Genomic DNA, 25,018 nt, shown 5'->3' with positions numbered 1-25,018 from the left:
GATTGAGTGAAATCAAATGACAGCCTTTTGTATAACAACAAAACTTCAAAAGTATTTTAATGATATTAGATGTGAATAAATTGTGCTTTAAAAAATTGTGAAATCTTGTGTTTATTAAAGTGTGATAATGGAGATCACTAATAACAACTGGCAAGAAGGTGAATGTATAAATGTATTTAATGAATGCAAATTAATTTCTTTATATAAGATTATTTTCTTATTTCATTGTAAACACACACACACACACACACACACACACACACACACACACACACACACACACATATATATATAACGCGTGTGACGCAATAGGGTCTCCACACTACGTCGTTTACTACGGGTCTGAGTTATATCCATTTGGGACGCAGCCGTATAAATGCGGTACGTCTCCTTTAAGAATCTGGGATTTGGGAGTGACGCGGATACGAAAGCCTGTTGATCCATTTTAGGTTTTTTTTGCAACGAAAATTTCTTGGACAACGGAAAAGTCGCTCGTTTCTTAAAGCTGGGTTTTAGGGTGCTAGTTGATCATGTATGACGTCAAACGACAAAAACAAGAAGGATTAACTGTTTTTTAGTTTTCTTTTTGCTCTTTTGTTGACATTCGTTAATTTAGTGTAAGTTTTAAACCGAACAGCAGTTTGGAGCCGATAAGGAACCGACACCATGGACTGGGGAACCGACCTGTGGGTGAGTTAAAACTAACACATCATAGGGTCTTTATGCTTTATTTTCTCTCCATAAACCAAAAAGCATCTTTCAGGGCGAAAAAAAAAGTTTCTCTGTTTTCCCTCAAACGCTTTCTGTCTCCATGGTGAACATCAAATTTGAGTAACAAGACAAATGAGGTGTTTAGTTGGACTTTGTGTGAATTGAACCTATAGGATGCGACACCGTTAACATTCCCCTTGTGTCGTGTTATAAACGGCTCTAACTGGGAGAGCTGATAATCCGCCTGGGGCTCTTACATGTGTGTTAAACTGGTCTGTACTGATGATAAGTCATTCTGCTCGTTCTGTCTTGTGTTCAGATGTAAAGTAAGAGGGACGCGGTTTTTCAGGTGTAAAAAGTATTAATTGTGACATCATGAACTTTATGTTGGTTATGTTGATTGTCTCTCGGCCTCGCTCTCTGTTTGTCTCCATGTCTGTGTGTCTGACCGTCTGTGTGTCTGACCGTCTGTCTGATTGTCTGCCTGTCTGTCTGAGTGTCTGCCTGTCTGTCTGTCTGAGTGATTGCCTGTCTGTTTGTCTGCCTGTCTGTCTGTCTGTCTGAATGATTGCCCGTCTGTCTGTCTGCCCGTCTGTCTGCCTGTCTGTCTGCCCATCTGTCTGTCTGCCCGTCTGTCTGTCTGTCTGTCTGTCTGTCTGTCTGTCTGCCTCTTCAAGTATCTCTCTACCTGTTTAACTACTTGTCTGTCTGTTTGTCTGTCTGTCGCTGTCTCTTATTCTATCTATCTATCTATCTATCTATCTATCTATCTATCTATCTATCTATCTATCTATCGTATCTCTCTGTCCGCCTGACATTTTGACTATGTAGCTATCTATTGTTCTGTTTCTGTTCCCTCTGGCTGTCATTTTTAAACCCCTCTATCAGTTTAAACAGCCAATCATCAAGCTTTTATATCCCAATGTCCCTACCTATCAATTCTTCTGTTCATCTATCATGTTCATTCTTAAAAAAAAAGAGAGAGAGAAATTTCCCAATTGTGGGACGAATAAAGGTATATCTTATCTTATCTGTCTATCTTCTGCTTCATCTCTATGGCCCTCTGATTATACCCATGCTCCACCATCCATCCATCCATTGATCAAATCCTCCTTTTGTCTGTGTATTCTTTCATCTATCTTTTCATATGTGTTCTGCATTTCCCTGGTCTGTGTTTTGGACTTTTGACTATTTGACTGTTTCTGTTGTTTATTGTTCATTTGAAAATAAATAACCCTTTAACCCTTTAGCTCACTAGTCATCCAGATGTTGGTTTTCCTTGGCATCATTTACAGCATAAATGTTCAGTAGATTCCACCGCTCAAAAGCAACAAAAACAAACAAACAAACAAACCTTTTGTTCATAAAGATAGAAGACAAAATATCTGTGATGCATTTAGGTTAGAATCTTGAAGGAGCTTTTACAATGTTTTATCTGAGACGTTTCACTATTTCTTGGACATCTGAGAAGCTTCACACACCTGATGCATGTATCTTTGGGCTGTGGAGCCCTGTTTTTGTTTATAGTTTATTAAGAACGTGTCCAAATTATTTACTACAGTTTGCCTACATGCAGTGTGTGCAGTGCGAGTATTTGGGATGTTGTGGTCTGAAGTTAACCCTGTATCTCAGGGACCGTCCATCCTGTTCCTCACTCCACCCTGGACTACTAAAGCGTCTCTTTCGGTGACCTTGCTTCTGTTTTCAAGACTAAAAGGAAAGGAAAAAGGATGCAAATGTATTCACAGCTGAACATCTACAGTGTAAAACTGGAGCATTAGAGAGAAGCGGGTGTGGACTTTCTGACCCCGTTACACTGGTTCCCTCAGGGTTTCTGTCCTATGTCCCCTTTCCATCATGTGGCCTACTGCGACAGCCTAATTAGTTTTGCCCTAATTTTTGTGGCCAATCATCCAGTCCAGGTCCCTGTGGGGAGATTTGGTGTTACGCTGCAGATTTTTTTTCTCCCCAGACAAAGAGAGATGTGTTCCTGTCTCGTGGCCTGTAGCAGGCTGAATTTCATATCATAACCATCAAAAAAATCCAGTTATGCTTTTTATTTGGTGTCAAGCCTGATTACTTTGCTGGACATAACCATTCTGAGCCCCAATACAATAAGTGTAGGTTTGTGCGTATGCAGACAGCACAACACAAGCAGCACTGTTTACTTACTCGCCTGTATGACTTGTGCACATCAGCAGAATTAAAGCGACATTCACTAGACAATACATGCGAGCTAAAACGTCCTTGGCCATGAAGTTCCCTTAAAGTGTAGACGTGTAAAATATATTCAGGTTTCATGTAAATGATTTTAAACACACTGATGGGCTCTGTTGATTTTGTGCTGTTATCTTTATTGTTATGATCTGCTCTGATGAACCTGGGAGTACAAAACAGTTTTTTTATGATCTGAAAGATTCATGAGACATTGAGTAGGTTGTAGTATTCTATAACTAAATATTTATACAGTCCTGCTCACTAAAACTTAATCATTAATCAATCCAGACTTTATTATTGCCTGTTTATTGTTTCTCAGGGACAGAGAGACATCCTGTTAGGGGTCTGGGTGTGGTCAGGGTACTCTGGTGGTGTGAACGGGGTGGTACTAGGACATTGTTGTTGTTGTTGTTGTTGTCTGGGTGTTAGCAGAGAAGGAGAAGCTCAGATCCATCAAGTCCATTCTGTCTGGTTGTTTTGTTTGGTGTCGCTCTGTTACTCCTTCTCGTCTGTAATATAACCCGCTCGTGAGGAAAACAATAGTAATATAATACATTGCTGGTAATCTACCTTTCAGGAGTCGTGCTAGATTTGTTGAAAGAACGACTGCCTCGTATCTGTACGAATAAATATCATGGAAAATATTGTTTGCTCCAAAGGTTTTAAACAAATGCTGACTTTTCGGTGTGATCAGATCCCAAGGATTTTGATCACAAAAAGGATTTGATCGGCCCACAATTGTAGCTAACTTTTCAAGAGACTTTAAGTCTTTAGTCTGTCAGAGCATAACGTGATGACGGTATCGCTATTTCTTTGCCGATCCAGAGGATCCGGTTGAGTCTGCTTGTGTTTCCATGCAGCGTCCTGAGCTTCTAGTTCTGCTGGTGGGTGTCTGAAGGAGCGAGTCGGCGTGAGTCAGTGGCATGAATCAGACAGTTCACATCAATTTGGTGTCTCAGCAATGGACCGTCTGATCGGTTTTGTATTTTTTGTTTAGTCATTTAGGCTTGACTACGGCATGGCATGTGTCCAGTGTTTCCCTGTTGATCTGTTGCTATCTGTGTGTATGATTCGGCTCTCCCAGTCTCAGTCAGAGCGTGTGTCTGTATTTGTATGCTCATTTTCTAAAAATGTATCACAGTAGGCTGCATATTCAGACATGAGAGCTGTGAGTGCTAGACTGGGGTGATGTGTCAGAGAAGGGCTTGGTGTGATGCTTTGTTCACGCTTTAGTTTTTGCTCAGCATGGGAGGGACAAGACAATGATCAGGTTAGAACCAAAATACCCATGAGGCCTGAAAGACAAGCGGCTTTTTTCTTTAATTAGGCTCAAGCACTTTAAAATAGTGTCAGAAACTAAATCCTGAAATTGAACGTGTTCGTCATGCTCGTTTTAGAAACTTCACTCCACTCGGCTTCGCACGGCTGTTGTTTATTTATTTATTTATTTTACTAAATGGGTCATTGAGAGTGTGGGCCAGAGGAAGGAGGAGTTTAGGGCATGGACCAGCTTGTTAGGAATTTTCTTCTGAACCTTTCCCCTCCCTTTTATACTGTAGTTGATTCCGGTAGCTTGGCTTTAGAAGGTAGGTTGTGTGTGTGTGTGTGTGTAGGGAATCATTTCTTGATATCACTCACGTTCGGGCATGCTCACACTTGAAGCACTCCCACCAACACACTAACCAAAAAAGGAGCCGAGGAACCAGAGCTTGAAGGAGACACACCAGATCACGCCTCTTCTCTTTCACGTTATTTATTTATTTGTTTGTTTGTTTGTTTGTTTGTTTGTTTGTTTATTTCTACTGTCTGTCCGAAGAAGGAAAGTGCTTTTAATTTAATCCTTGTTTAACAAACAAGTTTTATCCTTTTCTTCTAAGTTTATGCTTCGCCTGCATTTCTGCTCTGTAGGAAATAACACGCTGTGACATTTATATTTCTTTGAACCACGTTGATGTACAACAGGAAACGAGGAAGGCTTCTACTTCCTGTGACCCATCCGAGAGAGATGACTGGGCCTCAGTGCTTTTAAACAGGCTCCCGCAGTGCACCAGGGCAAGGTTAGCGTTGTCAGGAAGGCCTCCCGGTGATAAAGCGGCTAAGGGTTAAGGGTTAGCAACATGCAGAGAATCTGAGGAATGTAGGACCTGGTGCGGAGGCAGATAAAATGACACACATCATCACCGGCACACATCACCGTCATATTTATCTTACCATGTACAACAATGTTCAGCTTCTCAGAGGCAAAAACAAAAAACAACCATCAGATCAATCAGAGAAAAATAACGATGCTGTGATTGGGAGAAACTCCTGAAGCAAAATGTTTGGTTTAGAGAAATTTGCTTGTCTAATTTCTTACAGCCGTACAATACGAATGAAGTATTAAAGGTTACCCCCTGAAGGTGTCTGTTTAGAATAAAGTGTTTCCTGTTTAGTAGGAAGGTAGAATTCTTAACTGGATGACGTACCGTACCCTTAGCGTTTGCAGCTCGTTTGCATCAGACACATTTGATTTTGAAAATATTTTCCCTACATGCCCACACTTCATTGCCGATTCTGTCATTCTGCACCTACACGGCATCTGAATCTTCTGAGCGGTTTCTATTTCTGTATCTGTTTTTTTTTTTTTTTCCCTTCACTAAAATTATAGCTTTGCAGTTTTGCTTCCTGCTAGCGAGAGGAACCATAGCGTCAATAAAACTGGCTAATAATCAGCTAATTTCTCAGAAAGAGACCAACTGTTTCTAAGAAAATGAACAATATGCAGTGAACAGTTTTATTTATTTATTTTTGGCCTTTCGACTAAATCTCCGTCTCCAAGAAGCCGATACAGAAAAACAGTCAGATCACAACGTGCAGTATTCTGAAACCCGTGGCCTGAAAAGTGGACAAAAATACTGCTGAGATTAAAAACAAAAAGGTTGCAACATCTATAAACACACAGAACTCAAGAAAGATTTCTGTCCATGCTGATCATATGTAGCTCGTACTGATTTATAAGTCGCGTAGGTTTAGCACGTAAAGCATACAAGTGGTGGTGTGTTCAGTAATCTGATAGAGAGAGCAGGCTGTTATTCGACTATATGGTTATTTAGGAGCAGGGTTTTAATTCTCAAGCCCTCGGATATGATGTTATTCAAAGACAGTTGTTATATTAATGCTCTCAGCAGTCTAAAAGTTTCGACATATGCATTTGAATTGCAGATGAAGCAAATTTGTACAACAGCTCGGTCAAAAGGATGCAGCTTCTCGAGTATTGACTTTCCCCATTCCAAACCAATGGACGTTTAATTTGGAGGTCACTCCCTGGTGTCGTAATACCATCTGATTCTCCAGGAAGGCTTTCCGTTACATTTCGGATAGTTGCCTTGGGGATTTGTCCATTCAGTCACGAGAACACGAGGTTGTCGAGCAGGAAAGGTTGCAGCTGGAGTTCAAGTTTATCCCGAAGGTGTTCAGTCAGGGATCTGTACAGGACACTCAAGATCTAACACACTATACTTAATGGAGCTCACTTTGTGCTCAGGGGCATTGTCATGCCGGAACACGTTCGAGCCTTTTGATTCGAAGTCGCTGCTGCGCTCCAGCGTACAAAGACATTTTATCCACTCGCTGTGTGGCAACAGTTTGGGGAAGAAACACGTTGAAACAGAAAGAGTGTGAGGGTTCGGTGAACACGTAGCGTATAATCTGTAGTAAACGGAAGCAGAGCATCGTCACAGCATAGACCATAATAAAGGTCCAAAAACAACTGCCAGTCTGGAGGCCAGCGGTTATATGGAACAAAAAAAAAAAAACATTCTGAAGCTATTTTATTGACATGAAGTTGGTGGAATGAGCAAAAACCCTGAGCCCACTTTACCTTTATGGAAATGAGAAGTAAAATGAATAGGAGTGAGACACTGCTGCATTTCACTTTCACTGCTCTATAAAACTGATGGATGGTTTCATATCCATACTGCTGATACTTTACTTGGATCTCACATTACCCTGGTAGTACCAGTGAAACCATGGCAACGGGCAGTAACATAAACACAGAAACACCCACTAGCAACCACTGTAGAGCAACCTGACCCTAATCAGAGCCATAGTGATTCTGTAAATACAGTGAGATTCTCTCGCTCTCGCTGTGTGTGTGTGGGTGTGTGTGGGTGTGGGTGTGAGAGAGAGTGTCTGTGTATGAGTGTGTGTGTGAGAGCGTGTGTAATATTTGTTTATCACTTTTTTTTATTTTCAGTTCTGTCTGTGTATAGATCTCTCTAAACAGCATTAAACTCCACTTCATTAAAAATGTCATTTAAAAAGTATTATTGAAGGTTTTTATTATTATTATTATTATTATTATTATTATTATTATTATTATTATGTCATAATGATGACAGATGATTGAGCTCCATGCACGCAGGGTACATGCATTTTTACTGTGCGCCACACAATGTTATGTTGTCGTTATCTCGTCATGAATCTTTCCTCCCTCTCCACAGGTTTCCTGAAGTGTCTTATCTTATCTGTGCTTGATGTTTTCCTACAGGACCAAAATGACGTGATTGAGAAACACACACAGTCAGGACTGGACCTGGTGGATAAATACATTAAGTTTGTTAAAGAGCGCACAGAGATCGAGCAAGGCTACGCCAAGCAGCTACGGTGAGAATATCCACACACTGATCTGGTACAGAGGTGTGTGTGAGTGTGTGTGTGAGTGTGTGTGTGTGTGTGAGTGTGTGTGTGTGTGTGTGTGTGTGTGTGTGTGTGTGTGTGTGTGTGTGTGTGTGTGTGTGTGCGTGGGGCGGTGGGTGAGGGTGTGTGTGAGTGGTGTGGGAGTGGGGTGTGAGGTGGGTGTGTGAGTGTGTGTGTGTGTGTGTGTGTGTTTGTGTGTGTGTGAGTGTGTGTGTGAGTGTGTGTGTGAGTGTGTGTGACTGTGTGTGAGTGTGTGTGTGACTGTGTGAGTGTGTGTGACTGTGTGTGAGTGTGTGTGACTGTGTGTGACTGTGTGAGTGTGTGTGAGTGTGTGAGTGTGTGTGAGTGTGTGTGAGTGTGTGAGTGTGTGTGAGTGTGTGTGAGTGTGTGAGTGTGTGTGAGTGTGTGTGAGTGTGTGAGTGTGTGTGAGTGTGTGTGTGTGAGAGTGTGTGTGTGTGTGTAAGAGAGAGAGAGAGAGAGAGTGTGTGTGTGTGTGTGTGTGTAAGAGAGAGAGAGAGAGAGAGAGAGAGAGTGTGTGTGTGTGTGTGTGTGTGTAAGAGAGAGAGAGAGAGAGAGAGTGTGTGTGTGTGTGTGTGTGAGAGTGTGTGTGTGAAACAGTTTTAGATGATTATGTAATTGACATGGCTTCATGACTGATTGGGAGCAGAACAGAACTTGTCCCTGGAGAGGCAGGATTTGTCCTTGTCCCACCCACTCTCTCTCTCTTTGTCACCCCCCCCCTTCCCCTCTCCTTTTTTATTTATATCTCTCACTCTCAGTGTTTTTTCTTGTTATAGCTTTCCTCCACTTACAGACTCTGTTTCAATTCAATTTCTTGCTGTTTTCTGTCTCTAATCCCATATTGCTCTCTCTCTCTCTCTCTCTCTCGTCATATTTCTCCAGCACTTCCAGTCTCTCATTTTCTCTCTCTTGCTACTGCTCTGTTCCTCATTGTGTTCTCTTTTTTCTCTCCTTCTTCTGCTGAAGGGCCTCTATCGCTTTGCTCCTTCACGTGGCTCTTCCTGTCCCCCGGGTCTCTGTACTGAACAGAGGAAGCGGGAGCAGACTGCCACATGACAGGGCGGATGTGGTGGAGGAAAGTAAAAGAGTGAAAGGAACTTTTTTACTGTCTTAGCACTCTTCAGTAAAATATAAACAGAGCTTGGAGGACATTGTTTCAGGGAAAAAGATGGCATGCGTGTGTGTGTAAATGATTTTCGCTCGCGCTCCCTTACTCACACACACACACACACACACACACACACACACACACACACACACACACACACACACTCTCTCTCTCTTACTATCTCTCCCTCACTCTTACTCTCTCTCTTACTCTCTTTCTATTTCTTTCTTGTAGTTAATAAATAAAAATTCTTGATAAACCAAACAGCTTAAACTCTTGTTCCTGTTAAAATCATTACAGATTCTTACAAACCACTGACCTTAAAGTCTCCTCAAAGCCGCTTCTTACAGAAAGCTTACAGTGGTCTGTGTTCCCACTTGTCGTCCAGCGCTTCAGGGACAGTGGTCTGTGTTCCCACTTGATGTCCAGCGCTTCAGGGACAGTGGTCTGTGTTCCCACCTGACGTCCAACGCTTCAGGGACAGTGGTCTGTGTTCCCACCTGAAGTCCAGCGCTTCAGGGACAGTGGTCTGTGTTCCCACCTGATGTCCAGCGCTTCAGGGACAGTGGTCTGTGTTCCCACCTGAAGTCCAGCGCTTCAGGGACAGTGGTCTGTGTTCCCACTTGATGTCCAGCGCTTCAGGGACAGTGGTCTGTGTTCCCACCTGAAGTCCAGCGCTTCAGGGACAGTGGTCTGTGTTCCCACCTGACATCCAGCGCTTCAGGGACAGTGGTCTGTGTTCCCACCTGACGTCCAACGCTTCAGGGACAGTGGTGTGTGTTCCCACCTGACATCCAACGCTTCAGGGACAGTGGTGTGTGTTCCCACCTGACATCCAACGCTTCAGGGACAGTGGTGTGTGTTCCCACCTGATGTCCAGCGCTTCAGGGACAGGTTCCTGTAACAGTGATCAGTTCCACTGACTCCAGTAAACACTATCATGGTCAGGTGGCAGTGGAATTGGAACCTATTCCAGGAACACTGGGAGTGAGACAGAAATGCTTCCTGAGATACACAAACACACACATTCACTCACAGGGACAATTTATCTTAACCATTCCATCTACTGGCCTGTTCTTTGGGAGATAAAGAGGAAACCAGAGACCCCTGTGGAGACCCACACGGACCCATGGGAGAACATGTGAAACCCAGTGGAGCACTGAGGTGTCGCTTCACTGCCACTCGAACACAGTGATTTAATTCTATGGTGTAATATTTCAAATTTTACTTATTTATCGGCCTGGTAACATTGTTTACTCTAAGAAACACCCCTCGTGATGTTTCATAAAAGCAAGGAATCGTTCTAAAATGTCTTGGTCTTCAAATAATTGGCTTAATTACAGCACAGGTACAATTTGTGTCTTCTGTACAGATTCAGGTTTATGTGATGAATAAAGGCTTCTTCTTCTTCTAACTCTAAGCTTGGCATCTTCTCAACCAGCTTCATGAGGAGTTTCAGCGATGAGCCTGGAAAGTTAGGCTATGAGATATGTAGTTTAAATGCAGGATGAAGGTCAAACCGTTAACGACTAATCAACGTCATGAGGCAAATCTACTTGCTCGTCAGTTACATCTGATCATTGAGAGAGCTCCTCTTCCTGAACTAGCTTTTAGGTGCTGAAGCCTAGACCTTCATAAAGCGTCTTCAGCTGTCCTCTGTCCAAATCTCTGACCTTCAGATGGTTTAATGTTGTTCGCAATGACTGACATTGTAGGGTTTTGCTCTATGATAACTGGAAAACTCTAGTTTAATAAAGTCCATGTGGATATTGCTGAATGAATAATTTGTGCTTTCGGGTAAAGAAACGCAATAGTGTGTGAAAGAGTGACAGGACCAATATATACGCCGACACAATCAAGGAATTAATGCTGACGCTCGAGTGAGGCGGCGAAATCTAGGTTCATCACTTTTAATTAAATCACAGCCGAGCAATTCTCTGAACTTTTCGTTTTCAGCGAGCTGCCAAATTACTGGTAATTAATTTTCCAGTAAATAAAATCAAAGCAAACTCCGTTTTATGGCACACAGAACAGGCGTGACGGCTTTGCTGTGAAAATAAACATCGGCTAGCGAAGGCATTCATGCGGTGCCAAGACTGCGGTGTGATTATTTTATTATTAATAAAGGTCCTGGTTTTGACTAGAAAGTCTATCAGTCGTAATAATTTTGTTCTTCATCTTTACAGGAACCTAACAAAGAAGTACAGCCCCAAACGAGGCAGCAAGGAGGAGCAGGAATGCAGGTATATTCTGGCAAGGTTTATAAAATAAATAATCATTTGGCAAAACAAATTGAAGCCTGTCATAACTGGTTTGGGAATACCGGTTCAGATTGGGTAAGGTGAGAAGGAGCAGAAGGACCCTAGGGGTGTGAAACGTGAGCCGACAGAAATAGCAGCATAGCAATGCAATGCCCTTTATAGCCCTGCTCTAAGAAACAATAAGGAAGTCGCAAATAAAGGCTTTAATTTGAGACCCGAGATGAAATCTGACTTGGCAGTCATTTGTCTTTGGCTCACGTTTCTTTTGTTGTTCTAGATTTTCAAACCACCAAGCTTTCCTGGACATTCTGAACGAGATGAATGACTACGCAGGACAGAGGGAGCTAATCGCCGAGAACATGATGATGAACATCTGCATCGAGCTCACCAAGTACCTGCAGGAGCTCAAACTGGAGCGCAAGTCGGTGAGGGAAGGCGTGTGATTGAGTGAGAGAAGGGGCGATAGAGTGAGAGAAGGGGCTAGAGAATGAGTGATAGAGTGAGAGAAGGGGCGATAGAGTGAGAGAAGGGGTGATAGAGTGAAAGAGGGTGGGTGAGAGAGGGTGTGAGAGAAGGGCACATGAGTGAGAGAGAGAGGTTGCGAAAGTGAGAGAGAGGGGAGTGTAAGGGGAGAGGGAGAAAGACAAGAGTGAGTCAGCATGAAAGAAAGAGAGAGCCAGTAAGAGACTGGGTGCAAACAATAGAGAGCCGGGGCAAGAGAGTGAGAGGAGGTGTGAGAGGGTGTAAACAAGAGAGAGTGAATGAGCAAGCGAGTGAGTTAGATGGCCAGATAGTGAGAGAGTGATGGAGGCCGTCTGATACTGAGAGAGTGTGTGAGAGAGCGGGGGGAGGGGGGTATATGGGTGAGCGAGATAGAGAACTGGGCCATGCTAAAAATAAAGGCAGCAGTGGTTTGGAAGAGCGAAGCATGGAGGATGATCATAGCTTGAAGTTTCACATTCCCTTGTTAATATCAGATGACTCAAAGGAAGCTCCGGCCATTTTCTGTCCTCTGGATATATGACTAGGACTTCCACATTCCCCTTACAATAACATGACCAATAACTCTGACTTAGTGACGCATTTCAAACCTGATTTAAGTTTAAAGATCTCATATGTAGATTTTTTTTTGTTTGTTTGTTTTGTTTTGGAACTTGAAATATTATTACAGTTCGTATAAGGACACACAAACACAAATACAACACTGACGTCTTCCGTATCATCAGCCATCTTTAATGCAGGCAAATGTTAGTCCAGTCGGTTTGTGGTAGTTATGTTGCCAAACCATAGTAACGTCTAGACAGATGTCTGCATCTGTGTGTCTTAACGCTTTTCCTTTCTGTTCGATTTTACAGCATCTGTCTGATGCCAAAAAAGCTCAGCAGGCGTTAGAGATCACCTACAAGCAGCTCGACAGTGTAAGTTCACATGCCTTTATTTATGGATGAGTGACAACACGGCAGACTGGCTGTGGGTGTTTGTGTGTGTGTGTATGTGTGTGTGTGTGTGTGTGAGAGTGAGCCTAGCTGCCCGCTTTGACTCTGCTTTGCAAATGACTGCCCGTGCAGAAAGTGCACATTTGTTTACACGTGCTTTTGTATTGCTGTATGTATGGTGTGCTCACAACAGGCTGCTGTGTGTAAGTCAGATAAAGAGAGAGTGTTGAATGAGTGAAAGAGAGGTTGTTGTTTACCTCCTCCTCACAGTGTTTGGTCAGGTGAGACTTCCCTCCTGTAAAGTTCTGGCTAATAGTGCGTGCGTCTGTGCGCGTGTGTCTGTTTGTGTGTGTGTGTGTGTGTGTGTGTGTGTGTGTGTGTGTGTGTGTGTGTACTCATGTGCGTGTGTTTATAGAGTAAAAAACGCTTCGAAAGGGAGTGGAAGGAGGCGGAAAAGGCGGCACAGTATGCAGAAAAAACAGATCAGGACATCAACGCTACAAAAGCAGATGTGGAAAAGGTATTTCCGTATTACCTTACAGCCGAATGTTGTTCTGTCTTTCTGGCCGTCTTTGAAAGTGTACATATTTCTCTCACTACATCATGGCTGCCCAACCCCATTTCTCAGTGCTTCATTTTTTTCTGTCTCACTATTAACTGTTTCAATTATTTACTTTGGTCTGGTGCCCAACCCAGTTCCTAGAGATGTACCGTCCTGCAGGCTTTAGTAAAACACACCTCTATTAACTATTCAGATGCTCCTCAAGACCTTGATTAACTGGATCAGGTGTGTTTTTGTTTTCACCCTCCTCACCACCAAGACACACATAATGAGATCTAAGATTTTCTTTGTTTCCCTGGCTTCAGTGACCAGTCACTTTCATCACACCTTGAGTTGGGTATTAGTGACACTGTGAACACTTCCGTTTTGCCGTCGGCCGCCAGGAGTTTTGTGGCTATGGGCCGAGTTAACGTCAAACAGAAAGTTCCCTCTGGAACAGAGATACGGTAAAAATGTAGACCTTCAATTCATAATGCAGGGTTTTTTAGTCTCCCCTCTATAGCACTACAGGTCATATGGCCTCTGATCACCTGACTAAATTTCGAGCAGTTTCTGATCCGTCTTCTCAGAAGCCTCTGTGTGTGGTAGCAGCTCATGTTTAGTATTATGGTAAGATCACTAACTGCAACTCCAGAGGTACTTCCTGTGGGCTTTCGGGAACTTAGAGATTTTCTAAGTGACTTAACATCCTGGGTTATGAATGACTACCACCACCTCCACCACCACCACCTAATTCAGTCTACTGCAGCTGGCTTCTAAAGATCTGATTGGTCAGTGTTACACAGCTTCTGTTTGTGATTTGCCTAAATTGAAACCAGCTCAACGTGTCTGATCCTGGCCACTTGTAAAGCCACAATTTCTGCACATTTTTTTTTAATTTGAAAATGAACAGGAACAGAATATAAAATGTCAAACTTGCACACACACCCTTAGGTTACTGTAGAAACGGAACCTTTTATAGCTGTAGACTTCAAGGAGCAGGTTTGATCACCCGTTTTACACTAACCAGACTCTGTCTGTCTGTGTGTGTGTGTGTAGGCTAAATTGCAGGCTCATATGCGTACACAAATCGCAGAAGAGTGTAAGAATGACTACGCTGCCCAGCTGCAGAAATACAACAAGGAGCAGAACCAGTTCTACTTCACTGACATGCCACAGAGCTTCAATGTAAGCAATATTACATCCTGTGTGTGTGTGTGTGTGTGTGTGTGTGTGTGTGTGTGTGTGTGTGTGTGTGTGTGTGTGTGTGTGTTTTATAAACTTGACCATTTCCATTTAAAACACCCCTGACACTGTGTGTGTGTGTTTGTGTAGAAGCTGCAGGACATGGATGAGAGGCGTGTGCGGAAGCTATCTCAATCCTACATCCTGTTTGCTGATACGGAAAGGCAAGTCATGCCCATCATCGGGAAGTGCCTGGAGGGCATCACCAGAGCTGGCACCAGTGTTAATGAGAAAAATGTAAGTGTTCAGTTCAGGGTTTCTTACCTGTGTTTCTCCTCTTTCACACTTCATCTGCCTGATACATAATTGCCAACCAGAACATTTCACACAGTTCAGTAATCAGCACAACTTTACCTCTAATCTTATATCATTCTAACCTGCAGCCTACAAATGCTATTACACACACTTTGACACCCATCCAAACCAATATACTTATGATTTGCTTAACAGCCATGTCCTATACTGGTTGTCGTTTATTCGATAAAGAATTTTTCCTGTTCCTCTTCCTCTTCGTCGGCTTTTAGGCATTTCCTCCTCCTGGGTTTTTTTTTCCCTTTGTCACTACGCTAATCTTTACATCACCTCCTTCAATAGATGACAATTATGTTTGAAGGATGAATAGGTATCACGTCATGCTTTTTCTCAGTAAATGTCAGGAAGTAGAGGAAAATAGCCTTTGTAAATTGTTGCATAAATTGTCCTGTAGATTTACTACTCTAATAGATTGTAGTCCTCCCATCTAATGCAGCTCATTGGTGAAATATCGCTGTGATTCCAGGACTCCTTGGTTCTCATAGAGCAGCACAAATCAGGTTTTGAGCGTCCCGGCGATCTGGAGTTTGAGGACTACAGCCAGGGTATCAACCGGGCCTCATCTGACAGCAGCCTGGGCACACCCAAAGGCCCGCTGGATCTGCTGGGCAAAAACAAGAGCAAACCTTTCTGGCTGTTCAGCAAGAAGAGCAAGGTAAGCTCAACTGCACAGATCTGAGTGAGATCGATCGGTGAACATTTATCCACCCTCACGTACGTGTTTTAGGAACTTTTTCCCTTGTATGTTTGCATCACGGGCCCTCAATATTCCAGTCAGGGCAGCAGAGCCAAAAAATAAGAACCGTTAATGATTTTTAACCCCTATAATAGTTTCTTTATTGAGTACGGCTAACAATTTTTATCTAGACAGTACATATCTAACCAACTAAATTTCCTGTTAAGCCTGTGCACATCTGCATGACATCGCTCCTAATGCTTCCTATGATGTCACCCCAAACACGCTCTTATATTCAAATGTGAATTACGGGCCTTATTTTGTAGTTAAAATCTGTCATCGTCGCAGTTCTAATTGTGAAATATATACATGATCTGTATGATACATGATACAATTCTTATGAGCAAATATAACAGGTTTCTCCGTTCAATGGAGTAGAGAACTGAATGCTGAATTTTGCATAATGTGGTTGTCCGTCATGTTCAGAAACAATTGTCTCCATCGACTTTGCATGGTTTTCTGAGAACTTGAAATCTGTCACTCTTGCATTTTTTATTTTTATTTTAAACAAACACGAATCTCACGTGCATTCGCACAGGCACGCACACATTCTTAGCCAACACCCCTCTTTTGCATGGCTCTCTCTGGCTCTGAGCTCATTTGTTTTGCACTTGACAGGAGTTTAGTGATGCTGAAAGCAGCTACCACCATACCTTTCTGAAATGTCATGTATTAGGGAAGATTGCATTGGCATCTGGTTAATTTAGTTAGCGTGGGTATGAAATCCCATGAGAATGAGTCTGTGGGGCAGCATTCATCTTCTTGCAGCCACGTGACCGGCGTTTCCCTGCAAACACAGCACAGTGCTCTCTGTCTCCTGTACCGAAAGGTCAGTATCGGAACCTTGTTCTCTTCATTTGGCCTGGTCCGGATGTGACCGATTGAGAATCATTACAGTTTGGTCTCGCTACTTTACAATCACAGAGTCTTCTCCCACATGGCTTAATTCTCTACTTACACTTTTTGCTCTTACCCGCATGCACGTGTCGGCTGTTCTACCCGTCTTCTGTTCCTGCTTGCTTCTGTCTGGTCAGCTTGTGTATCTGTCTCATGCAGCTACTCGAAATCTAATCAGTAACACAGCTGAGTCTCAAAAGCACCGTAAAACTCCTTCCACACACCAGAACAGGATTTATCAGTCCGTTAAAGGGCCCCCTGGAACGTCCGTCCTCTCACAGGTCAGCAGGAGCTGTTTTTTAGAGGAGCAGGTTATATTTATCAGTCAGTTTAACCAGATATACTTTTAGGGCGTTTTCACACTGAATACTTGAGTCCACACCAAGGACAGATCCCGGGCTCATTTTTAGCATGGGCTCATAATAGCAGGTGCACCTTTATTTATTTATTTAGCTTATTTATTTAGCTTATTTAATTTAAATTATTTATTCATTCATTCATTCCGCTTATTTATTTATTTATTTATTTATTTATTTATTTATTTATTTATTTATTTATTTATTTTATGTCGCTTAAAAGCAGATAGCTTCCACACCTAATACTGACCTTACCATGGGTCCATTGGCACAATCCCCAGACTGTCCTTTACAAAAGCACTAGGGATCAGTTCTCTGGACACACGTGTGGAAACGTTCTCATTAAAAAGTTTTAATTATTTAGTTAAACATTATCAAATGTTTAGCTCTCAGGGTTATGGCCAGGGTTATAAGGACACAGGGTCAGAGACACAGTAAAACTGGTTCCGTGTGATACCATATTATGGTTTCGGACAGTTTTCTTTCTTTTTTTTTTTCTGCTGTGTGTATGACTCTCAAAATGACGAGGATGCATGTGTGTTGCTGTTGCTGGTCATTCTATTGCAATGTTGCACGTTATCCATGTGATTTATTACAAGCGAGAATAAAGGGCAAAGTGTGGCTCTGTTAGTGCAATCCTCCTGAAACCAAGCCCTGCATTTAGTGCTGTTAAAATGATCCAGGATTACTAAAGACAAGCTAAAGCTCTATACGTTATCTGCACATACATTTGCTAACGTATACAAGATTCGAAGCCTGCAGACGGACCAGTTACATAATACTTCCTTATCCATTTGTTCCCTGTTTGGTCAAATTATTCTTGTGGAACAAATGAGCAAGCATTTGTGGTTTCATTTTTATGCCCTGTGAAGGAAGCTGTTCATCATTCAGTGAGTGATAGCTGACCGTTCTTTAAAGCCAGTCGTCATAGTAAAGACCTGCAGAAATCAGTACAATTTGTCAAGAAACAGCTTGGTATCAGAAACCAGGCATTGTCTGTAGGCTCTTGGTGATAAATATGCGCTGTAAAGCTTTTCTTTGAATCCTAATGGAGTATTGATGCAGACATGGAAATGATAAATAACAGCTGTTTTCCATAGACTGTCGTCCATGGTTTGAAGAACAGTGAGGCCTAGCTAGTGAAGCCACACTTTGTTCCTTCCTGCTGATGTTGCATTATTAAGCTCTGGGATTGGGGCATTTACTTTGGAACAGGCTTTATGGGATTCTTTTTGGGCTTTAGTGATATGTTGTGGGGTTGTACTGTTGTGCTATGGGGTTTGTTAGAGAGGCTTTAATGTTGAATAGCTTGGTTTTAATAATGGGCAGCTGGGCCTTAGTTTTGACCTGTTGAATTAATGGTGGTTGGGTGTTAATGCTGATCTGTGGGTCTTTAATTTTGGACTGTGGACTTTAGGGTTAGGCTTTATTGTTGGGTTGTATTGCTTTATTGTGGGGATGCTGGGTAATAGAGTTAAACTGGAGGGCTTTAATGTTGGTTTTTACCGTTAGGCTGTGGGGCTTTAGTGTTGGGTTGAGGGGCTTTATTGTTGGGTGGTTATGAATTAGAGTTGGGAGTTGGGTATTTATTGTTTTGTTGAGGTGCTTTATTGTTGGGTGGTTGGGTGTTGGGTATTTATTGATGGGTTAAGGGGCTTTGTTGTTAAGCGTCTGGGAATTAGGGTTAGGTGTTGGGTATTTATTGTTACGTTAAGGGGCTCTATTGTTGGGCTATTGGGTGTTGTGTATTTATTGTTTCGTTAAGGGGCTTTATTGTTGGGTGGTTATGAATTAGAGTTGGGTGTTGGGTATTTGGTGTTTGGTTGAGGTGCTTTATTGTTGGGCAGTTTAAGCGTTTGGGAATTAGGGGTAGGTGTTGGGTATTTATTGTTGGGTTAAGTGGCTTTATTGTTAAGCAGTTGGGAATTAGTGTTAGGTGTTGGGTATTTATTGTTGGGTTAAGTGGCTTTATTATTAAGCGGTTGGGAATTAGTGTTAGGCTTAGGGGCTTTAGCGTTGTAGGGTATTGAGTGTCAGGGTTAGTTTGGGACTGCAGTAGTGGGTGACAGTGGGTAGCTCTCATTCTGCCTCTTGTCCCTCGCTCTGATGTTGCTTATGGTGTTTGATGGTGTCTTTCTTCTTCCCTTGTCATTTGTGTATGTTTGTCTCCCTTTCCCTCTCCTCACCACCTCCTACCACCTTTCCGTGGGTTGCTTTCCTGGTGTTGGCCCCATCCACCTCTTCCTCCCGTGCCCTTCCCCAGCCTTCCTCCTCCCCGCTCACAACGCCCTTCTCCACACCCCCTGTCCCCACACCTGCTAACGGACCCCCTTCCCCCAAGTTTGCCCGGGATCCCCTGTCCTACTGTTTGAAGGAGATCAATAAGACAGTCAAGCCACGAATCTCGTCCTTCCGGACCCTACGCAAAACGGTGAGTGAGAACGGACAGAGCTCAGGAGAGACTGTGTGGAGATTATTAGCCAGAGTAATGGTCATATCCAGCGAGTGGTCAATGAAGTACACTTTTGAGCCTTGTTATATTTCCCCTATCCTCTCATGATCGGGAGGTGAGAACATTCAGAACGTTGTAAGGCCACTGAAGAAACCTGTCTGTTGTGTGACTGTACTCATGGACATACTGTCTGTCTTGTCTTTGTTTTGTTTAGAAGTTTACCCTGGAGAGGATCATGGTAATAAACATCAGGGTGGTGTGGTGTGGGTTGTTGCATAATACACATCATCTCTGCTTTTGGAAAAAAAATAACACGGGCAAGTTAAACAGATTTTCCAGATGGCCACCTATGCATCATGCACATGATGCGGTTAATTATTATTAGTAGCTGGGTCGCTCCAGTCACTCGTGAAAATGTTGCATAGACGGCCATGAAGTGGGGCAGACACTGAAGCTTTTTCAGGCATATGGGTTTATTTATAGTGCATCATCATGATCTGATTTTATGATGTTCAGAAGGTCTTTAAGAAAATTCACATGTCCGTTAAAAACCGCGATTAAATCCGTTACGATGGTGTACCGTGAAAAGGCCACTCTTTTGGAAAGACTTTGCTGGTTTCACTGTTTCTTCACACAACTTATAAGCCAGAAGAAGTCAGTATTATGTTGCATGTTGAACTTTGCCAGCTTAGTTTAATTATCACCTAGATGTAAGATATCCTTTATCTCATGTCATGTTTGCGTGAAAAATTTGTTTTGCACACCGCGAATGAAAAGAAAACACACTAAGGATAACACAAAGCAAACACTCATTATATGGGGAAGCAATTTATTCCTGATTAAGGAAGCTGAATACATATGAGTACAAAGAGATTGCATACCAATTAGAGAACATGAGGAAGAAACAAACAAGGGATTTTAAAAAAGTCACATCATAAGTTTCGTTTAGAACATTTGCTTCATCTTTTTTATGAAACCGATATCGATGTTAAATCTTTAACTCGTACGGCCATCCTTCACTTTTATAAATGTCCCTCCACCCTGTTATAACTCGGCTTATACCGAGTTCTACCTTCTCTAATCCGATCGATGGAGTATCGATTCATTACAGCGGCTCTGACACTAGTTCTAGCTGCAGGTCTATATAAATGCCTTTGTTGCTAATGTATTATATAACAGCTTTGGAATCAAATCTGTATTTATTTATTTATTTTTTTGTAAAGCGTACTATTTTGAAACCAAATGCGTCACAGCAAAGAGTTTTCCCCCCTCGGTTTTAGAGAAAAAAACAGTGCTGTATACTTCCGCATTTACCGCATTGTTTTTTTTATTTTTTTATTTTTTTTAAATGTAAATTAATAGGACACTTTTTGACTTTTTTTTTTTTTTTTTTTGTCAAGGTCTTCCTAAAAGTTTTTTCCCCAAAAAATGTAGGTCCTGTAGTCCTTACCACTCATCAAGCCCATGATAGTTTGGGGAGAATATTTTCGAACAAATGCCAGCCGTTGCTAAGACAAACAGGAAAGGGTGATTTACTCTTCTGCAAACATTCACACCCAAGACGGATTGTATTTAAATCTGTGGTAGCAAAAGCCCCAGTTTCAATAGTTAAATCAGCATATTTGTCTCTTCTTATTGTCTTTTCAAATGCAGACGCTTGTTGGGGGAAAAAGCCTAAAGTAATTAAGAGCTTTATTATTAATGCTGATTACTGTTTATCCAGATAATTGAGGATGGTGAGTTCACTTGGGGCTAAAACTGTTTCCTGCTTCTGCACTCTTTAAACAGAGAGGTGAATTTGCTTGCTTGGCGGTTTACTCTGCTGTCAGGTCTTATTTAAGGCTGCGTGATAGGTCATTGTTTGTGGGTGTGGGTGTGTGTAAGGGTTATTTTTTCTTTTTTCCCCTCCTGCGCCGCGCGGGTGACACTATCTCGTCTCGATCTCTTCAGCCGGCGGCCACAGAGGATTTCGGTCATCTTCCTCCAGAGCAGAGGAGGAAACGACTGCAACAGAAGATCGATGACATCAACAAGGAGCTGCAGAAGGAACTAGACCAAAGGTGAGCACTGGCGCACAGTCTCCCCGGCAACCATTGCTATGACAACGGGCCGCAGCGCACTAGTCGAGCCCACCTCTGACAGGTTTATCAGGGTCTGGAGTGTATTACAATGCTCATAGTCTGGTAAAGATTCAGTGGCGAAAAAGTCGAAAACGAGACATCTGTCAGATCGGCCATGTCTCTCTGTTTGTGTTTTGTTTTATATCTCCTCATCCCTGTCGATTTTTGTGCAGTGAGGCTCTGGGGAAGATGAAAGACGTTTATGAGAAAAATCCCCAGATGGGTGATCCTGCTAGTCTGGCACCGCAAATCACCCAGACAACCCACAACATCGAAAAGCTCAGAGGGGAACTTAACAAATATGAGGTAGTGGAAGATAATATACACACGCACACACACACCGACCTAAACGACTCACTTACACTTTATTCTTTATTGTTGTGTTTTCTTATCGTAGTCATGGCTCGCAGGAGCTGGGGGACGAGGAGACGTGACTCTTCGTTACTCCACTCACTCCCTTAACAACAACGGTGGCCACAATGCATACAGGTCAGTGTTATCACCCAGACAAGCTCCAGAGAACGCTCTCTCTCACACACACACACACACACACTCAAGATAACCTTATCTTCAACCCACATTTGGTTTAGAACAAAGATATAGTAGTATGCCGTCGGCTTAGGAGTTGGCTGGAGTCCATGAAATGTGAAACAATGAAACACTACGTTTAAAATACTTCATGTGGTCATGATGGTGCATGGAAAATAAACCCTGGATAAACAGTGTGCACTTAAATGGTCATTGATAATTCTGTCATCATCTGATTTTCAGCTGCTTATTGATGTCTTCTAACTTTCTTTAATCCACATATACTCTAAAACTGTGACCTTTAATTGTTCTACATATTGAGCACATACATATTGGGGAGAGAAATACACCTATGTCTTTGTATCAGTTGGATAGAAACCGCTTGTAAATAGGGGTCAGATTTAAAGCCGTAAAAATCCCCCGATTAAATATTAACCCATGAAGCGGCTCAACGGCAGCCGCTCACCTCCGGGCCAGGACTACACAAGCTACATTGCTTTAACACGTGCTAGCTTGTTTGCTGCATCCATGTTGGTGTGCAATTGATCGTTTCGGTTCATTTTTTAAATTACTTTTCACACTGCTGACACTTAAATGATCCATAACCTAAAATAACATTGGCTAAGGAATGTACAGGGTTAAAAAAAATGCTTAGAATGCTTAATATACAGTGAAAAGAACAAAGAATTGTGTATTGCACCCGGTGCTTATTTTCTCCTTGTGTACACCGGTAGCAGTTTCCAGATTTCCACGTAGCATTTCTGCAGGTCCACAGCTCTGTCCTTGGGCACAGTTTGCTCCTCATGGCTCCGTGTAACGGCTCGCACCGGCAGAAAAATAACGCAACCCAAAAAACACCATGATTATTTCAGTTCCTGCGGCCGAGTTGATTCAGAGTCGAAACCCTTTCTCGCTGAGGTCGAATCCGTGTTCTTTTTGATGTGGAAAGTGAACACTTCGCCTAGATTCTTTCAAACCAGTCTATGTTCTGACTCGACCGCACCAAAAACCACACCAACCACACCACACTGCTGTGTCACCGACTGAAAACAAATTGTCTAGAACATTTAAAGTGCAAAGTTCGAGATGCCACATTATTATGTATTAGTTCTCAACACTGATGATATCCATTATGCAGATCAGTAACTCAGCTGTTCGAGTTATTCCTAGTGCATTCAAAAACACACACTTAACCTGCGTCTCTCCCGACAGTCCCGATGGAGCTCAATCGGACGAGAGTACCCCCGACCCCTCTCAGGCCATCTACGCTGAGTTTGATGATGATTTCGAGGAAGAGGAGCTCTCTGCTCCTATCGGCCAATGCACAGCTCTGTACAACTTCCCAGGTACAAAGAAAACAGTTAACCACCGCTGTGGGAGAGCAACACAAAAATGCTGAGCTGTCACATGCATGTTTTTATATCTGTCCAGGGAATAACAGTAATTTACTTCAGCAGTTTATTAGAGGTGGTAAAAATTGCAGTGTAGAGATGAGAAGCTGATGTTTTAGCCCAGCAGTGCAGGCAACGCATTTCTGAAGCAGTAGGAGTTCAAAAGCATATGACACCAACTCCGTATACCTTCTGCAAGGATCATTAATGCCTAGGTGTTTACAGGACAAAAGCCACAATAAACATTTATTTATCGTCGCATTTCTACAAGAAGAGATTTAATGCCGCTTGTGTTTTTGTAAAGTAACTCGTAGCTTACCTAACCGCATTTATCTGGTTCTTTAATCATCATTTAATACTTTTACTAATTTTTTCAGCAGTACATGAACAGTTTGGATGTTTTTGTTCATTTCTTTATTCAGGCTCCAGCGAGGGCACGATCTCCATGCAGGAAGGCGAGGTGTTGGCCGTAGTGGAGGAGGACAAAGGCGACGGTTGGACACGAGTGAGGCGGAACAACGGCGACGAAGGCTACATCCCTACCTCCTACGCCAACATCACACTCAACAAGTGACCCAGACGGTTCTGTCCCTGACACGAGGAGCAACTCCCTATCATCACAGCATATCGTTTTGGCTCAGAACATTGCAGAGAAAGAGAAAAGGCGAGAGCTAGAAACATGCCATGCATCTGACACATTCGCGTCAGGTCAGCCAAAAAGAGCATGAGAATGTTGTTAACCTTTGTGTTCACCCCCACTCCCTGTTCTCCTCCTCCTCCGCCGCCTTCTACTCGTCTAGACGCCTGAGCTGCAATGAGCGCATATATGCTTAAGATGCTGTTCGGGTCTCGCTCGGCCTGTGAGACATCAGCTGTCTGCCATCATCAAACAAAGACAAACCACAGAGGAGGATGTTTGAGTGTTTTAGCTGAACGGGACGTACACGAACGACACACATTTTGCCAAGTGTGTATGTGGACAGAATGGCAAGAGAATGAAAATGCAGTCTGGTGCTACCAGGAGGAGGACAATGATTAACCATAACACTTGCTTCTGGCTGTTTTTGATCGAAAGCCTGATGTTCCTTGACCTTCATGTTTAACCGTTCCTTTTAACAGACAGCAACACAGACCAACAAGCACCAAACAAATCCTTTTGCGAACGCTTGCCTGTACGTGCATTTATAACGGAACGAACGTGTGTGTGGATGTTGGAGAGAGTGAGCTATATGAACCAGTTAGTATGGTTTAACCTCGGTTTTTAGAAATATCTAAAATTATTATATATATATATATTTTTCCCTCAAATTAAAACGCTACACAGTCCGCAGTACAAACGTGTTACGACAATCACCATAGACAGGTATAGGTAGAGTTTAACGACTGCTTCTTTTCAAACCATTGCTGCATATTTCACAAATATGATAATGTTTGAAAAATCATAATTTATTGTATGTGTGGTCACAATTGCACGAGCTGTAACTGTATACACACACAAACACACATACACACGGTGCAAAATCACACAGTTTATCAACAGATAAGGTGCAAATAAAAAAAAACCCAGAAAGAAAAGACAAAAACGACGTGCCATGTTTGAACACTTCCATATTTATGTATGTATGAGAAAATATTTTAGATATTTTATACACCACCACATTTGCCTTAAAAGCTTTTTATACCTTTTATATTTTTCTAAGTATTTTTATCGTGTAGTCGCATGTCGTCTCTGTAGGCAGCAGATAAAAAGGAACAAAACAAAACCCAAAAAAATCTCATGCTCATTTTCCATAGTCGTGTTGTCATGTCTTCTCGAAATGTTTTGTCTGTCTTCCTTTTAGGAGGGGAAAAGCCTCATCCTGTAGTCTGTAGTTTCTATTATGAGTTGCCTATTCCAGGCCCTACTGCTGGTCATGTGACTGGTCACATGATGTGTTGTGGCACCATTCGCTTTGAAAAAGTGATGTTTTTCCAGGACGTTGACGACCATGCATGCATGTATCAGCAAT

At 42.5% G+C, this 25,018-nt stretch overlaps 1 protein-coding gene across 4 annotated transcripts; it reads left to right on the top strand.

Moving 5' to 3' along the window:
• Positions 1–414: 414 nt before the first annotated feature.
• Positions 415–24,592, top strand: trip10a (thyroid hormone receptor interactor 10a). 4 transcript variants are annotated; one of them, XM_027155110.2, is made up of 16 exons: positions 415–690; positions 7,457–7,572; positions 10,921–10,977; positions 11,273–11,420; positions 12,351–12,413; positions 12,847–12,951; positions 14,032–14,160; positions 14,308–14,454; positions 14,996–15,184; positions 18,782–18,949; positions 19,185–19,208; positions 20,921–21,030; positions 21,264–21,396; positions 21,488–21,579; positions 22,831–22,964; positions 23,432–24,592. In XM_027155110.2, the coding sequence occupies exons 1-16, from the start codon at positions 667–669 to the stop codon at positions 23,581–23,583; spliced, it is 1,791 nt and encodes a 596-aa protein (XP_027010911.2). In that variant the 5' UTR covers positions 415–666; the 3' UTR covers positions 23,584–24,592. The 4 variants fall into 4 exon arrangements, with proteins under 4 accessions (XP_027010911.2, XP_027010912.1, XP_027010913.2 ...); XM_027155111.2 differs by lacking the exon at positions 19,185–19,208; XM_027155112.2 differs by lacking the exon at positions 18,782–18,949 and having other exon boundaries at positions 416–690.
• The last annotated feature ends 426 nt before the right edge of the window (positions 24,593–25,018 follow it).

Source organism: Tachysurus fulvidraco, chromosome 24 (assembly GCF_022655615.1).
Source record: "Tachysurus fulvidraco isolate hzauxx_2018 chromosome 24, HZAU_PFXX_2.0, whole genome shotgun sequence".
NCBI classification, from domain to species: domain Eukaryota; kingdom Metazoa; phylum Chordata; class Actinopteri; order Siluriformes; family Bagridae; genus Tachysurus; species Tachysurus fulvidraco.
Note: the sequence above shows the minus strand (reverse complement) of the source record. Positions and strands in the feature narration are given on the sequence as shown.